The sequence below is a fragment of the Oncorhynchus keta genome, chromosome 26 (genome assembly GCF_023373465.1).
Source record: "Oncorhynchus keta strain PuntledgeMale-10-30-2019 chromosome 26, Oket_V2, whole genome shotgun sequence".
In the NCBI taxonomy this organism is placed as follows: Eukaryota; Metazoa; Chordata; class Actinopteri; order Salmoniformes; family Salmonidae; genus Oncorhynchus; species Oncorhynchus keta.
Window position 1 is genome coordinate 1,014,886 of NC_068446.1, and position 18,082 is coordinate 1,032,967.

At 43.5% G+C, this 18,082-nt stretch overlaps 1 protein-coding gene and 1 long non-coding RNA gene across 3 annotated transcripts in view; one reads left to right on the top strand and one right to left on the bottom strand.

The window, feature by feature from the left end:
* LOC118358605 (rho GTPase-activating protein 39-like) overlaps positions 1-18,082 on the top strand; it is a 230,838-nt gene that overhangs the window by 176,673 nt on the left and 36,083 nt on the right. The window contains 5 exon segments of the mRNA XM_052481147.1: positions 2,896-3,020; positions 3,022-3,269; positions 6,784-7,053; positions 8,812-9,570; positions 17,131-17,295. Coding sequence (XP_052337107.1) covers positions 2,896-3,020; positions 3,022-3,269; positions 6,784-7,053; positions 8,812-9,570; positions 17,131-17,295 — 1,567 coding nt within the window.
* On the bottom strand, positions 14,090-15,563 carry LOC127911967 (uncharacterized). 2 transcript variants are annotated; one of them, XR_008079883.1, is made up of 4 exons: positions 15,396-15,563; positions 14,943-15,022; positions 14,703-14,782; positions 14,090-14,140 (listed from the first exon to the last, which is right to left on the bottom strand). It is a non-coding gene; the product is annotated as an uncharacterized LOC127911967 (long non-coding RNA). The 2 variants fall into 2 exon arrangements; XR_008079884.1 differs by having other exon boundaries at positions 14,703-14,862.

Below are 18,082 nucleotides of genomic sequence, written 5' to 3' on the forward strand. Positions count from 1 at the left end.
TGTCTAGTCTGGTGTCTCTGTCTCTGTATCTGTGTCTAGTCTGGTGTCTCTGTCTCTGTGTCTAGTCTGGTGTCTCTGTATCTGTGTCTAGTCTGGTGTCTCTGTCTCTGTATCTGTGTCTAGTCTGGTGTCTCTGTCTCTGTATCTGTGTCTAGTCTGGTGTCTCTGTCTCTGTATCTGTGTCTAGTCTGGTGTCTCTGTCTCTGTGTCTAGTCTGGTGTCTCTGTCTCTGTCTCTGTGTCTAGTCTGGTGTCTCTGTCTCTGTGTCTAGTCTGGTGTCTCTGTCTCTGTATCTGTGTCTAGTCTGGTGTCTCTGTCTCTGTGTCTAGTCTGGTGTCTCTGTCTCTGTATCTGTGTCTAGTCTGGTGTCTCTGTCTCTGTGTCTAGTCTGGTGTCTCTGTATCTGTGTCTAGTCTGGTGTCTCTGTCTCTGTATCTGTGTCTAGTCTGGTGTCTCTGTCTCTGTATCTGTGTCTAGTCTGGTGTCTCTGTCTCTGTATCTGTGTCTAGTCTGGTGTCTCTGTCTCTGTGTCTAGTCTGGTGTCTCTGTCTCTCTACTGTATCTGTGTCTAGTCTGGTGTCTCTGTCTCTGTGTCTAGTCTGGTGTCTCTGTCTCTGTATCTGTGTCTAGTCTGGTGTCTCTGTCTCTGTGTCTAGTCTGGTGTCTCTGTCTCTGTCTCTGTGTCTAGTCTGGTGTCTCTGTCTCTGTGTCTAGTCTGGTGTCTCTGTCTCTGTATCTGTGTCTTAGTCTGGTGTCTCTGTCTCTGTGTCTAGTCTGGTGTCTCTGTCTCTGTATCTGTGTCTAGTCTGGTGTCTCTGTCTCTGTGTCTAGTCTGGTGTCTCTGTCTCTGTGTCTAGTCTGGTGTCTCTGTCTCTGTGTCTAGTCTGGTGTCTCTGTATCTGTGTCTAGTCTGGTGTCTCTGTCTCTGTTTCTGTATCTGTCTCTTCTCTTGTGTGTCTTTAGTTTTGCAATCCAAAACAGTTGAGGGGATATAGTGGAATTTGTTTTGAGCCTGTGTGTCTGGGTCACTTAAACCATCCTGTTGCTTACCATTTGCCCCCCGGTTGCTCACCTGTCCTCCTCCTTGGCTCACCTGAATGGTGCAACATGCCATTAGTTAGTTGTAAAGGGCACTTCCTGATTTGTCCTCGTTTTGGGTTTGGTTCATTAATAAATGCTCAGCGGCCTTCCTGAATTCAAATGTGTAGTTGGTTTCGGGGTTTGGTTTGATGTGGGTGTCTTGTGTGTTCGCAGGTGGGAAGAGTCAGTCAAATGATTTAGCCAATTAGCTTCAGTCAGCTGGTGTGCGGCCTGATTTTAGATAGTCTATCTACTGGGCGAGTTAGGGACCTGCAATAAATTACACAATGTAAATGAGACAATATTTGCACACCTTTTCGTTTTCTCATTAAATGCTTTCAATATTTGTCTATGCATTTCTGCAATTTATATTTGGTTTGAGGTTTTTAAGTGATTGAAATGTTGAGATATTTGAATTTGAACATATGTACATTGTGTCATTTACCGATGGTCCCTAAATAGCCCCATATTGATTTCCAAAGTGAACCACAAATGTATCACATGCAATAGGACCAGGTCGCATGCAGCTGCACTCCGAATTGAGGATTACTTGTGCCAGCTGTGGGCATGTGGGCAGGAATGACATAAACCCTATCTTCATTTACGTTGTGATGCAGTCACGACCACAAGCCTCACAAAACTCAGTGTTGGATGAGACTGACTTTACGACCAAAAATATTCTGTTTACACTTTTGTAGTCAATTTTGACAGTAGAATATATGTTTCTGACTCACAGCCAAATAGGCTGTTTTCTAAATGAGAGTCGCTCTTTAAAGTTACCGACACGACTAGAGCAATTCAACTAAAGACTCACGTCAATGCCAAATAGGCTGTTTTCTAAATTTCTTTAAAGTTAAATAGGGCAATTCAACTAAAGACTCACATCAATGCCAAATAGGCTGTTTTTAAAGAGAGTCACTCTTTAAAGTCACTAGGGCTTTAAAGTTACTGACACGACTAGGGCAATTCAACTAAAGACTCACGTCAATGCCAAATAGGCTGTTTTCTAAATGAGAGTCGCTCTTTAAAGTTACTGACACGACTAGGGCAATTCAACTAAAGACTCACCTCAATGCCAAATAGGCTGTTCTCTAAATGAGAGTCACTCTTTAAAGTTACTGACACGACTAGGGCAATTCAACTAAAGACTCACCTCAATGCCAAATAGGCTGTTTTCTAAATGAGAGTCGCTCTGGGCAATGCAACTAAAGAAACATTCAGTTAATTGTCTGCGTAACATGACAGATAAGTAGTTATATTAATATTATTATAAGTTATAAGTTATGTTCTGTGATGTGTGTATATATACAGTACATGGAGTACACAAGTGTAATGAAATGCCTACAGCAGGTCCAGATGTTACAGTCTGACTGGCTACAACACCAGTCCCCTGAGCAGCAGGTCCAGATGTCGCAGTCATGTCTCCTGTGTGACTGGCTACAACACCAGTTCACCTGTACAGAGCAGCAGTGTCACACCCTGGTTCCCGGATCTTTTTGTGCTGGCCTGCCAACTCCCATGGTCATTGTCACGCCACAGGAGTTGGGGAAGAGAGCACAAGCAGACCTGCGACCAGGCTAGGGGGTTTCACTCCTGTCTCCTGTCTCTGTTCCAATCACTAACTCGTCTATGGGAAAGTTGAAATGCTGAAATGCTGCCTCACTGTGTGGGGTGTCTGCGGCACAACTTTGTCAGGATTTCATTTGGACACGACACTCAGTCACTTCAGAAACACACCTGCCAGCTCCTTGTCGCTCTGTCCCTGTTGCCAGATGGAATAATGAACTTAATCTCCCCCTCCCTTCCCTCTCTCAGGACCTCTCCGTTCAGGTGGAACACAGGTACTAAGGAGAGGATGCTGATCAAGGTGACAGACAGAGAACCCAGCTTCCTCTCTCACCAGGGGAATGGTTACTCCCCCTGCGACCCCCCACCCTCCCCCAGTCCCTGCACCCGGCACTGGCACAGCCTCCCGTACCCGCCGATCCTCTGGAGGCTCCGCCCCCCCTGATGGTGCCCCTGACGGCTCTCCCATCCTCTATGTTGACCGCCACCAGTCGCCCTTCCTAAAACGGGCGGAGCTAGGGGGCGGAGGAACAGGGACCCACCGGCGCTCGTCGGCTGACTCACAACCCTCTTCCCCCCGCTATGCCTATGAACCCCCCCTCTACGAGGAGCCCCCCTCGGAGGTAGGACGCTCCAGCAACACAGTTACACAAACACATTCGTAAAACACCTTCAAACGCACCTTTCAGCTAGTTTATGTGATTTGACTGTGTTCTACCTGTTTTTTCCCTGCATTTGTATATGTCTGTCCTGTTTCCTACAGTCTTTTCCCTGTATCTGTATGTCTGTCCTGTTTCCTACAGTCTTTTCCCTGTATCTGTATGTGTCTGTCCTGTTTCCTACAGTCTTTTCCCTGTATCTGTATGTGTCTGTCCTGTTTCCTACGGTCTTTTCCCTGTATCTGTATGTCTGTCCTGTTTCCTACAGTCTTTTCCCTGGTCTTTTCCCTGTATCTGTATGTGTCTGTCCTGTTTCCTACAGTCTTTTCCCTGTATCTGTATGTCTGTCCTGTTTCCTACGGTCTTTTCCCTGTATCTGTGTGTCTGTCCTGTTTCCTACAGTCTTTTCCCTGTATCTGTATGTCTGTCCTGTTTCCTACAGTCTTTTCCCTGTATCTGTATGTGTCTGTCCTGTTTCCTACAGTCTTTTCCCTGTATCTGTGTGTCTGTCCTGTTTCCCTGTATCTGTGTGTCTGTCTTTTCCCTTTATCTGTATGTCTGTCCTGTTTCCTACAGTCTTTTCCCCTGTATCTGTCTTTTCCCTGTATCTGTGTCTGTCCTGTTTCCTACGGTCTTTTCCCTGTATCTGTATGTCTGTCCTGTTTCCTACAGTCTTTTCCCTGTATCTGTGTGTCTGTCCTGTTTCCTACAGTCTTTTCCCTGTATCTGTATGTGTCTGTCCTGTTTCCTACAGTCTTTTCCCTGTATCTGTATGTCTGTCCTGTTTCCTACGGTCTTTTCCCTGTATCTGTGTGTCTGTCCTGTTTCCTACAGTCTTTTCCCTGTATCTGTATGTCTGTCCTGTTTCCTACAGTCTTTTCCCTGTATCTGTATGTCTGTCCTGTTTCCTACGGTCTTTTCCCTGTATCTGTGTGTCTGTCCTGTTTCCTACGGTCTTTTCCCTGTATCTGTATGTCTGTCCTGTTTCCTACAGTCTTTTCCCTGTATCTGTATGTCTGTCCTGTTTCCTACAGTCTTTTCCCTGTATCTGTATGTGTCTGTCCTGTTTCCTACGGTCTTTTCCCTGTATCTGTATGTGTCTGTCCTGTTTCCTAAGGTCTTTTCCCTGTATCTGTATGTGTCTGTCCTGTTTCCTAAGGTCTTTTCCCTGTATCTGTATGTGTCTGTCCTGTTTCCTACAGTCTTTTCCCTGTATCTGTATGTGTCTGTCCTGTTTCCTACGGTCTTTTCCCTGTATCTGTATGTCTGTCCTGTTTCCTACAGTCTTTTCCCTGTATCTGTATGTGTCTGTCCTGTTTCCTACAGTCTTTTCCCTGTATCTGTATGTGTCTGTCCTGTTTCCTACGGTCTTTTCCCTGTATCTGTGTGTCTGTCCTGTTTCCTACAGTCTTTTCCCTGTATCTGTATGTCTGTCTGTTTCCAGTCTTTTCCCTGTATCTATGTCGGTCTTTTCCCTGTATCTGTGTGTCTGTCCTGTTTCCTACAGTCTTTTCCCTGTATCTGTATGTGTCTGTCCTGTTTCCTACAGTCTTTTCCCTGTATCTGTATGTCTGTCCTGTTTCCTACAGTCTTTTCCCTGTATCTGTATGTCTGTCCTGTTTCCTACGGTCTTTTCCCTGTATCTGTATGTGTCTGTCCTGTTTCCTACAGTCTTTTCCCTGTATCTGTGTGTCTGTCCTGTTTCCTACGGTCTTTTCCCTGTATCTGTATGTCTGTCCTGTTTCCTACGGTCTTTTCCCTGTATCTGTATGTGTCTGTCCTGTTTCCTACAGTCTTTTCCCTGTATCTGTATGTGTCTGTCCTGTTTCCTACGGTCTTTTCCCTGTATCTGTATGTGTCTGTCCTGTTTCCTACAGTCTTTTCCCTGTATCTGTATGTGTCTGTCCTGTTTCCTACGGTCTTTTCCCTGTATCTGTATGTCTGTCCTGTTTCCTACAGTCTTTTCCCTGTATCTGTATGTCTGTCCTGTTTCCTACGGTCTTTTCCCTGTATCTGTATGTCTGTCCTGTTTCCTACGGTCTTTTCCCTGTATCTGTATGTCTGTCCTGTTTCCTACGGTCTTTTCCCTGTATCTGTATGTGTCTGTCCTGTTTCCTACAGTCTTTTCCCTGTATCTGTATGTCTGTCCTGTTTCCTACGGTCTTTTCCCTGTATCTGTGTGTCTGTCTGTCCTGTTTCCTATCTGTATGTCTGTCTTTTCTTTTCCCTGTATCTGTATGTCTGTCCTGTTTCCTACGGTCTTTTCCCTGTATCTGTATGTGTCTGTCCTGTTTCCTACAGTCTTTTCCCTGTATCTGTATGTCTGTCCTGTTTCCTACGGTCTTTTCCCTGTATCTGTGTGTCTGTCCTGTTTTTCCACAGTCTTTTCCCTGTATCTGTATGTGTCTGTCCTGTTTCCTACGGTCTTTTCCCTGTATCTGTATGTGTCTGTCCTGTTTCCTACAGTCTTTTCCCTGTATCTGTATGTCTGTCCTGTTTCCTACTGTCCTGTCTTTTCCCTGTATCTGTATCTGTGTCTGTCCTGTTTCCTACAGTCTTTTCCCTGTATCTGTATGTCTGTCCTGTTTCCTACAGTCTTTTCCCTGTATCTGTATGTCTGTCCTGTTTCCTACGGTCTTTTCCCTGTATCTGTATGTCTGTCCTGTTTCCTGTCTTTTCCTGTATCTGTATGTCTGTCCTGTTTTTCCCTGTATCTGTATGTGTCTGTCCTGTTTCCTACGGTCTTTTCCCTGTATCTGTATGTGTCTGTCCTGTTTCCTACGGTCTTTTCCCTGTATCTGTATGTCTGTCTGTCCTGTTTCCTGTATCTGTATGTGTCTGTCCTGTCTTTTCCCTGTATCTGTATGTCTGTCCTGTTTCCGGTCTTTTCCCTGTATCTGTGTGTCTGTCCTGTTTCCTACGGTCTTTTCCCTGTATCTGTATGTGTCTGTCCTGTTTCCTACGGTCTTTTCCTGTATCTGTGTGTCTGTCCTGTTTCCTACAGTCTTTTCCCTGTATCTGTGTCCTGTTTCTGTCCTGTCTTCCTACAGTCTTTTCCTGTATCTGTATGTCTGTCCTGTTTCCTACGGTCTTTTCCCTGTGTCTGTGTGTCTGTCCTGTTTCCTACAGTCTTTTCCCTGTATCTGTATGTGTCTGTCCTGTTTCCTACAGTCTTTTCCCTGTATCTGTATGTGTCTGTCCTGTTTCCTACGGTCTTTTCCCTGTATCTGTATGTCTGTCCTGTTTCCTACGGTCTTTTCCCTGTATCTGTATGTGTCTGTCCTGTTTCCTACAGTCTTTTCCCTGTATCTGTATGTGTCTGTCCTGTTTCCTACGGTCTTTTCATTCATTTGTCCTACAATTTAAATACAATAAGATTTGACTTCACTTGCACTTTTATGTTAATGAACTTTTTAAGATAAGTTGAACTTGTCCTTGACTGTAGGACACAAATGTATTGTTATTATTATTATTATAGTACCAGCCCGCGCCCATCTACGAGGAACCTCCCACAGATGTGATGCGCCACCTGGGCTCTGACTCCTCCTCCTTGCTGTACGGCACAGGGAAGTCCCCCACCCGGGGAAATCCCTCCTCGGGGACGCCCCTCTATCTCTCGCCCAAACAGAGCCACTCCCCCTATGGTCAGCTGGTGTTGACCAGACAGAAGTGCCCAGAGAAGACACAGAGTCTGGAGTACAGCCCTGCAGGGAAGGAGTATGTCAAACAGCTGGTCTATGTGGAACAGGTAGGTAGTCCGAAGGTTAGAGAGATGGACAAGCAACTGGAGTGTTGCTGGTTCAAATCCCATGTCTGACAGGGAAAAGTGTGGTTGGGAGTGTGATGGTAACTGGGGAGTTGCTGGTTCAAATCCCATGTCTGACAGGGAAAAGTGTGGTTGGGAGTGTGATGTTAACTGGGGAGTTGCTGGTTCAAATCCCATGTCTGACAGGGAAAAGTGTGGTTGGGAGTGTGATGGTAACTAGGGAGTTGCTGGTTCAAATCCCATGTCTGACAGGGAAAAGTGTGGTTGGGAGTGTGATGGTAACTGCAGAGTTGCTGGTTCAAATCCCATGTCTGACAGGGAAAAGTGTGGTTGGGAGTGTGATGGTAACTGGAGAGTTGCTGGTTCAAATCCCATGTCTGACAGGGAAAAGTGTGGTTGGGAGTGTGATGGTAACTGGAGAGTTGCTGGTTCAAATCCCATGTCTGACAGGGAAAAGTGTGGTTGGGAGTGTGATGGTAACTGGGGAGTTGCTGGTTCAAATCCCATGTCTGACAGGGAAAAGTGTGGTTGGGAGTGTGATGGTAACTGGAGAGTTGCTGGTTCAAATCCCATGTCTGACAGGGAAAAGTGTGGTTGGGAGTGTGATGGTAACTGGGGAGTTGCTGGTTCAAATCCCATGTCTGACAGGGAAAAGTGTGGTTGGGAGTGTGATGGTAACTGGGGAGTTGCTGGTTCAAATCCCATGTCTGACAGGGAAAAGTGTGGTTGGGAGTGTGATGGTAACTGGAGAGTTGCTGGTTCAAATCCCATGTCTGACAGGGAAAAGTGTGGTTGGGAGTGTGATGGTAACTGGAGAGTTGCTGGTTCAAATCCCATGTCTGACAGGGAAAAGTGTGGTTGGGAGTGTGATGGTAACTGGAGAGTTGCTGGTTCAAATCCCATGTCTGACAGGGAAAAGTGTGGTTGGGAGTGTGATGGTAACTGGAGAGTTGCTGGTTCAAATCCCATGTCTGACAGGGAAAAGTGTGGTTGGGAGTGTGATGGTAACTGGAGAGTTGCTGGTTCAAATCCCATGTCTGACAGGGAAAAGTGTGGTTGGGAGTGTGATGGTAACTGGAGAGTTGCTGGTTCAAATCCCATGTCTGACAGGGAAAAGTGTGGTTGGGAGTGTGATGGTAACTGGGGAGTTGCTGGTTCAAATCCCATGTCTGACAGGGAAAAGTGTGGTTGGGAGTGTGATGGTAACTGGGGAGTTGCTGGTTCAAATCCCATGTCTGACAGGGAAAAGTGTGGTTGGGAGTGTGATGGTAACTGGAGAGTTGCTGGTTCAAATCCCATGTCTGACAGGGAAAAGTGTGGTTGGGAGTGTGATGGTAACTGGAGAGTTGCTGGTTCAAATCCCATGTCTGACAGGGAAAAGTGTGGTTGGGAGTGTGATGGTAACTGGGGAGTTGCTGGTTCAAATCCCATGTCTGACAGGGAAAAGTGTGGTTGGGAGTGTGATGGTAACTGGGGAGTTGCTGGTTCAAATCCCATGTCTGACAGGGAAAAGTGTGGTTGGGAGTGTGATGGTAACTGGGGAGTTGCTGGTTCAAATCCCATGTCTGACAGGGAAAAGTGTGGTTGGGAGTGTGATGGTAACTGGGGAGTTGCTGGTTCAAATCCCATGTCTGACAGGGAAAAGTGTGGTTGGGAGTGTGATGGTAACTGGGGAGTTGCTGGCATCAGCGTTTGTGTACATTGGACAATAAAGTCATCTTCTTCTTCCTCCGCCTACAGTCCTCCTCCAGCCCGCGTTTTAAGACGTCCGACCGCCTCCTTCGCTACGGGACCTCCACGGCCACCCCTTCCTCCACGGGGGGTTATGGGGGCTCCTACGGGGGATCCTACACCCTCCAACACAGCCAGAGTCTGATCCGGGACCCCCGGCTGCTGCTGGACTATGGGGGTGGGGAGGGGGGCGAAGGCGGGGGACAGAGGCTGCTCTACGAGGACTCCATGTCCTGGAGCTCCAGTCAGCACCACTCCCTCTCCCTCTCCGGGTCTACAGGAGGAGGGGGCTTCTCGCCCGGTGGCAACCGCAAACGCAAGACCCGGAAGCCCTCCCTGCCTCAGGAGCTGGGGAGTTGTGGAGGGGGTGGTGGGGTGGAGCGGGAGGAAGGGCCAATGTCGGGGACGCTGTCGGAGGCGGTGATGAACCAGGCCAGGCTGGCGTGGGAGGCCCAGCAGGTGATGAAGCAGAGGAGCAGTTGGGACTCAGCCCCGGGAGGAGGGGGATCGGCTGGTGGCTGTGCCCAGGGAGGTGTGTCTAAAGACGGGTACGAGAGCGACGGTGCGGTGCCCCTCCCCCTGCCAGGCCCGGTGGTGAGGGCGTTTAGTGAGGACGAGGCGTTGGCACAGAGCGACGGGCACCACGGGCATTACCACTGGAGACGCAACACCTTCGACAGACTAGGCTTCCCTCGGGCACTACTGGAGAAGAGCCTGTCTGTACAGACCAACCTGGCCTCGCCTGAGCCCTTCTTACACCCCTCACAGGTACACGCAGTACACACACACACAGTCTATCACTGCACTGCCGACTCTAGCATTTATATTCTATGTCGCCGTAGGTTTGTGTATGTGACTGTGTGGGGCCTCACTGCTCTAGCTCATCTTCTCTGTAACAGAGACATGCCCTGGCGGCCGTAGGTTTGTGTATGTGACTGTGTGGGGCCTCACTGCTCTAGCTCATCTTCTCTGTAACAGAGACATGCCCTGGCTGCCGTAGGTTTGTGTATGTGACTGTGTGGGGCCTCACTGCTCTAGCTCATCTTCTCTGTAACAGAGACATGCCCTGGCGGCCGTAGGTTTGTGTATGTGACTGTGTGGGGCCTCACTGCTCTAGCTCATCTTCTCTGTAACAGAGACATGCCCTGGCGGCCGTAGGTTTGTGTATGTGACTGTGTGGGGCCTCACTGCTCTAGCTCATCTTCTCTGTAACAGAGACATGCCCTGGCTGCCGTAGGTTTGTGTATGTGACTGTGTGGGGCCTCACTGCTCTAGCTCATCTTCTCTGTAACAGAGACATGCCCTGGCTGCCGTAGGTTTGTGTATGTGACTGTGTGGGGCCTCACTGCTCTAGCTCATCTTCTCTGTAACAGAGACATGCCCTGGCTGCCGTAGGTTTGTGTATGTGACTGTGTGGGGCCTCACTGCTCTAGCTCATCTTCTCTGTAACAGAGACATGCCCTGGCTGCCGTAGGTTTGTGTATGTGACTGTGTGGGGCCTCACTGCTCTAGCTCATCTTCTCTGTAACAGAGACATGCCCTGGCGGCCGTAGGTTTGTGTATGTGACTGTGTGGGGCCTCACTGCTCTAGCTCATCTTCTCTGTAACAGAGACATGCCCTGGCTGCCGTAGGTTTGTGTATGTGACTGTGTGGGGCCTCACTGCTCTAGCTCATCTTCTCTGTAACAGAGACATGCCCTGGCTGCCGTAGGTTTGTGTATGTGACTGTGTGGGGCTTCACTGCTCTAGCTCATCTTCTCTGTAACAGAGACATGCCCTGGCGGCCGTAGGTCCATGAGTGTTTCATAATGTGCAGAATCAGACAATTATTTGAGCCAGAGCTCAGATGGATTTATGTAATATCAACACTGCTGCTACTACCACATACCTACCAGGCAAACACACACAGCCCAACACATGCACATAAATACATACACACCAGGCCATAAACAACCACACACAGCCCAACACATGCACATAAATACATTGACACACCAGGCCATAAACAACCACACACAGCCCAACACATGCACATAAATACATTGACACACCAGGCCATAAACAAACACACACAGACCCATGCCACATTCTCCAACACCTTTTCGTTGTGCTGCTGAGACAGAGCGACAGCAGGTCTGCTTTAAGGTGTCAAGAGAGATCGGAGCCATGCGAGAGAGCGATGGGAGGCTGTGGGGAACTACAAGCCAGGATTTATTCTGCTTCACATATGCAGCTCTCCCTCCCTCTCTCATCCCTCCAATTATCATTTCTTTCTCTCTCTCTCTCTCTCTCTCTCTCTCTCTCAGCCCTCCCTCCCTCTGTCATCCCTCTTTCTCAATTATCCTTTCTTTCTTTCTCTCTCTCTCTCTCTCTCTCTCTCTCTCTCTCTCTCTCTCTCTCTCTCTCTCTCTGTCTCTCTCTCTCTCTCTCTCTCTCTCTCTCTCTCTCTCTCTCTCACTCACTCACTCTCATATCTATCATCACACACCCTTGTTGTAACACACACACACACAAACACACACACTCACTTTTTTTTGCCTTATGACAATAACTTATTTGCATCTTGGTGCAAACTGCCCTCACATAAGAGAAATCTGCTACTCTCATAACCATCGGAGAGAGGGAGAGGGTGAGTAGAGAGGGGTGAGAGTAGAGAGGGGAATAGGCAGTTGGAGAGAGGGAGAGACGCAGGGGTTAGTGGAAGATAGCAGGCCTGAAAGTGCTTACAAAGAAAGAAATTGCGTTGAACACAGGATAGCAGCACTCAAACTCAGAACAGGGGGAAAGAAAGAAAAACGTTAAAAGGGCGAGAGCGATGACAGGAGAGAGAGAGAGATGAATATATATATATAGAGAGAGAGATGAATATATATATATAGAGAGAGATGAATATATATATATAGAGAGAGAGATGAATATATATATAGAGAGAGAGAGATGAACATATATATATATAGAGAGAGATGATGAGATATATATATATATAGAGAGAGAGAGATGAATATATAGAGAGAGAGATGAATATATATATATTTCAGAGATGAATATATATATAGATATAAAACTGAATATATATTTTTGTAGAGAGAGAGAGATGAATATATATACAATAAGATGAATATACACAATCAGAGAGAGATGAATATATATATATATATAGAGAGAGAGATGAATATATATATATATAGAGAGATATATATATATATATATATATATATATATAGAGAGAGATGAGATGATGAATATATATATATATAGAGAGAGAGATGAATATATATATATATATAGAGAGAGAGATGAGAGAGAGAGATGAATATATATATATATATATAGAGAGAGATGATATATATATGGAAAAAAATATATATATATAGAGAGAGATGATGGAATATATATATATATAGAGAGAGAGATGGAATGAATATATATATATATAGAGAGATGAATATATATATATATAGAGAGAGAGATGAATATATATATATATAGAGAGACAGAGATGAATATATATATATATAGATGAATATATATATATAGAGAGAGAGAGATGAAAATATATATATATAGAAGAGAGATGAATATAGATATATAGAGAGAATGAATTATATATATATATAGAGAGAGATGAGATATAGAGAGAGAGATGAAATATGTATATATATATAGATAGAGATGAATATATATAGAGAGAGAGTGAGATGGAAAATATATATATATATATAGAGAGAGAGATGATATATATATATATATATATATATAGAGAGAGAGAGATGGAAAATATATATATATAGATAGAGAGAGAGATGAAAATATATATATATAGAGAGAGAGAGAGATGGAAAATATATATATATAGATAGAGAGAGAGATGAATATATATATATATATATAGAGAGAGATATATATATATATAGAGAGAGATAGAGAGATGAAGAAAATATATATATATAGAGAGAGAGAGAGATGAATATATATATATATAGAGAGAGAGAGTGAGATGGAAAATAGAGAGAGATGAATATATATATATAGAGAGAGTGAGATGGAGAAATATATATATATATAGAGAGAGAGAGAGATGGAAAATATATATATAGATATAGAGAGAGAGATGAATATATATATATAGAGAGAGATGAATATATATATATAGAGAGAGAGATGAGATGGAAAATATATACATATAGAGAGATAGAGATGAATATATATATATATATATATATATATATATATATATATATATATATATATATATATATATAGAGAGAGATATATATATAGAGAGAGAGAGATGTAAATATAGATAAAAAGAGATGAATAAAAAGTTGACTGGGGCAGCTCTAGCAGGACAGACATTTGACGAACTGACTTGTTGGGAAGGTGGCATCCTATGACGATGCCACTTTGAAAGTCACTGAGCTCTTCAGTAAGGCCGTTCTACTGCCAATGGTTGTCTATTACGAATGCATGGATGTGTGCTCTCTTTTATACACCTGTCAGCAACGGGCTGAAATAGCTGAATCTACTCATTTGAAGGGGTGTCCGCATACCAATGTATGTATAGTGTATACTGATGCCACACACACACTTTCCAGCTCAGCACATACGCTACTGCTACTGTCTACTATCTATCACTTCACCCCTACTATATGTAGATACAGTGCCTTCAGAACATATTCACACCTTGTTGATTTTTTCCACATGTTGTTGTGTTACAGATGGAATTTAAAATGGATTAAATTGAGCTTTTTTTTGTCACTGGCCTACACACAACACCCCATAATGTCAAAGTGGAATTGTGTTTTTCAAAACATTTACAAACTATTTAAAAGCGAAAAGCTGAAATGCCTTAAGTCAATAAGTATTTAAGCCTAAATAAGTTCAGGAGTAAAAAGAAATTGCTTAATATGCTACATAATAAGTTGATGGACTCTGTGTGCAATAATAGTGTTTAACCAGATTTTTTAATGACTACCTCCTCTCTGTACCCCACACATACACAGATTCAACCACAAAGACCAGGGAGGTTTTCCCAATTCCTTGCAAAAAAAGGGCATCTATTGGTAGATGGGTATAACAACAAAACAGACATTGAATATCCCTTTGAGCATAGTGAAGTTATTCATTACACTTTGGATGATGCATCAATACACCCAGTCCTTACAAAGATACATGTGTCCTTCCTAACTCAGTTGCAGAGGAGGAAAGAAACTACTCAGGGATTTCAACATTTCACCATCACCATGAATGGTATATTTCAAACAGTTGCAGAGTTTAAGGAGAAAAGGAGAAAACTGAGGATGGATGAACAACATGGTAGTTACTCCACAATACCAACCTAATGACAGAGTTTAATGACTGTGATGGGAGGAAACTGAGGATGGATGAACAACATAGAGGTAGTTAGATGGAAAATACCAACCTAATGACAGAGTTTAATGGCTGTGATGGGAGGAAAGAGAGGATGGATGAACAACATGGTAGTTACTCCACAATATAACCTAATGACAGAGTTTAATGGCTGTGATGGGAATAATATATATATAGAGAGAGGATGGATGAACAATATATACTCCACAATACCAATAATGATATATTTAATGGCTGTGATGGGAGGAAACTGAGGATGGATGAACAATATGGTAGTTACTCCACAATACCAACCTAATGACAGAGTTTAATGGCTGTGATGGGAGAACACTGAGGATGGATGAACAAGATGGAAAAATAGTTACTCCACAGATACTAACCTAATGACAGAGTTTAATGGCTGTGATGGGAGAACACTGAGGATGGATGAACAACATGGTAGTTACTCCACAATACTAACCTAATGACAGAGTTTAATGGCTGTGATAGGAGAACACTGAGGATGGATGCAGTTACTCCACAATACCAACCTAATGACAGAGTTTAATGGCTGTGATGGGAGGAAACTGAGGATGGATGAACAACATGGTAGTTACTCCACAATACCAACCTAATGACAGAGTATAATGGCTGTGATGGGAGGAAACTGAGGATGGATGAACAACATGGTAGTTACTCCACAATACCAACCTAATGACAGAGTATAATGGCTGTGATGGGAGGAAACTGAGGATGGATTAACAACATGGTAGTTACTCCACAATACCAACCTAATGACAGAGTTTAATGGCTGTGATGGGAGGAAACTGAGGATGGATGAACAACATGGTAGTTACTCCACAATACCAACCTAATGACAGAGTATAATGGCTGTGATGGGAGGAAACTGAGGATGGATTAACAACATGGTAGTTACTCCACAATACCAACCTAATGACAGAGTTTAATGGCTGTGATGGGAGGAAAATAGTGATGGATTTTTTTTAACAACATGGTAGTTACTCCACAATACCAACCTAATGACATAGTATAATGGCTGTGATGGGAGACATTGAATATCCCTTTGAGGATGGATTCATTACACTTTGGATAGTTACCCAGTCCACAATACACCAACTCAGTTGCAGAGGAGGAAAGAAACTGACAGAGTTTAATCACCTGTGATGGCAGAGGAAAAAACTGAGGATGGATTAACAACATGGTAGTTACTCCACAATACCAACCTAATGACAGAGTTTAATGACTGTGATGGGAGGAAACTGAGGATGGATGAACAACATGGTAGTTACTCCACAATACCAACCTAATGACAGAGTTTAATGGCTGTGATAGGAGAACACTGAGGATGGATTAACAACATGGTAGTTACTCCACAATACCAACCTAATTGATAGAGTGAAAAGAAGGAAGCCAGTACGGAATTAAAATATTTAAAAACATGCATCTTTTTAAACAAGGCACTAAAGTAATACTGCAAAACAAATTATACAAAGTGTTTTGTTTTGGGGCAAATCCAATACAACACATTACTGAGTACCACTCTCCATATTTTCACAAATAGTGGTGGCTGCATCATGTTATGGGTATGCTTGTAATCTTTAAGGACTGTGTAGTTTTTCAGGATAAAAAATCAACAGAATGGAGTGAAGGACAGGCCAAATCCTAGAGGAAACCCTGGTTCAGTCTGCTTTTCACCAGACACTGGGAGATGAATTCACCTTTCAGCAGGTCAACAACCTAAAACACAAGGCAAAATCCTAGAGGAAACCCTGGTTCAGTCTGCTTTCCACCAGACACTGGGAGATGAATTCACCTTTCAGCAGGTCAACAACCTAAAACACAAGGCCAAATCCTAGAGGAAACCCTGGTTCAGTCTGCTTTCCACCAGAAACTGAGATGAATTCACTTTTCAGCAGGTCAATAACCTAAAACACAAGGCCAAATCTACACTGGAGTTGCTGACCAAGAAGACAGTGAATGTTCCTTAGTTTCCGAGTTACAGTTCTGACTTAAATCTACTTGGAAATCTATGACAAGAATTGAAAATGGTTGTCCAGCAATTATCAACAACCAATTTGACAGAGCTTGAAGAATTTTGACAATAATAATATGCAAATGTTGCACAATCCAGGTGTGGAATGATCTGAGAGACTAACCCAGAAAGACTTACAGCTGTAATCACTCTGAGAGACTAACCCAGAAAGACTGTATGTAATAGCTGCCAAGAGGAGTGTGGAGTGTGAATACTTATGTTAAATTAGATATTTATGTGTTTCATTTTCAATCCATTTGGAAAATGTCTAAAACCATGTTTTCACTTGGTCATTATTGGGTATTGTGTGTAGGCGGGTGAAGAGAAAACATCTATTGAATCCATTTTGAATTCAGGTTGTAACACAACAAATATGGAATTGAGTCACGGGGTATGAATACTTACTGAAGGCTGCTTCAATTACCTCGTACCTCATCGACTTGGTACTGGTACTTCCTGTATACAGCCGTGTTATTCTTACTCATTATTGTTATTCACGGTGTATTTATTTCTCTACTTTTTTTACATATATATTTTTTGAAACTGCGATGTTGGAAAAGGACCCCGTCAGTAGGCATTTCACTGTTAGTCTACACCTGTTGTTTATCAAGCATTTCACTGTTAGTCTACACCTGTTGTTTACGAAGCATGTGACAAATAACATTACATTTAATTTCATTTGATTCTAATTTATGATTATTTGTGTGGTGCCAGATGTGGGCAGGATTTAAACAAACCCAACCTTCGTTGTCATTGGTCACACAAAAGTCTCACAAATCTCTGTTTTGGACGACACTGCCTTTACGACCAATATTATCCTATTTATACTTTGTAGTCAATTTTCTCAATTATTTATGTTTGTACTAGGGTAAGAAGGCGTTTGAATGAGGAGTATTTCTCTCTCTCTTTCGCTCTCTCTCTCTCAGTCAGAGGATCTTGGAGCCTGTGCTCAGTTCGAGGCAAGTCGTAATGCTCGGAACATGATGCCCAGCGCAAGCTGTGGAGTTTTCCCAGAATTCACCCTGCGGAAGCCGTCCTCGGAGACCGACATCGAGAACTGGGCCTCCAAACACTTCAACAAACACACACAGGTACACGCACACACACACTTAACTTTACAGCTAAACACACACTGATACATGACATACACACACAATCATTCTACTTTATAATTCAACATTCACAGGAACAGACAAACACTCTCATATTTATGTAGGGCTGGTCGGTATACCATATTTTACTATATACCGATATTGATGTCTGGACCGGTTTAAGTTTTTACTTTCCCTTCTATAATGATATTTTAATGTTTGGTTTGTTAAATGTGATATGTGATATGCAACTATGCTAATCGCTAGTTAGCTGGCTAGCTAGCTTGTACTAAGAGTCAGAGCCAACATAGCCAGTTAGCTAACACTGCCTGGTACCAGTGCTGATGTAGGACGAGGCTAGCTACATGAAGTCAGAAAACATGTAACGTAACATCTAATTAGGGTCACCTGGAAACACTGACCAACACTTTGGTTTCTACCCTGTCAATAATTCCTCACTGGCTAATTCATGCGTTGTCGTGTCAAACAGCAATGCATTATAGGTGCTGCTCACTGTATTTCAACTTTAGAATTAGACTCTATACAATTCCAACAGTTCACCCATTAACTAGATTGTTTTGGTCGTATCACAATTAAAGTGTAGGAAATGCAGAAATATATGAGAGTGCTGAAAATCATTTTGATTTGGAGTTTGATTGAACAGTATTAATGGAGACCCATTGAAATCACATATAATTGATGTGTTGCCACCCTAGGGTCATGAACCACTCAGATTTATTGTTCAAAAACAGCAAATACCGTCATGCAAATATTGTGGTGTAATATT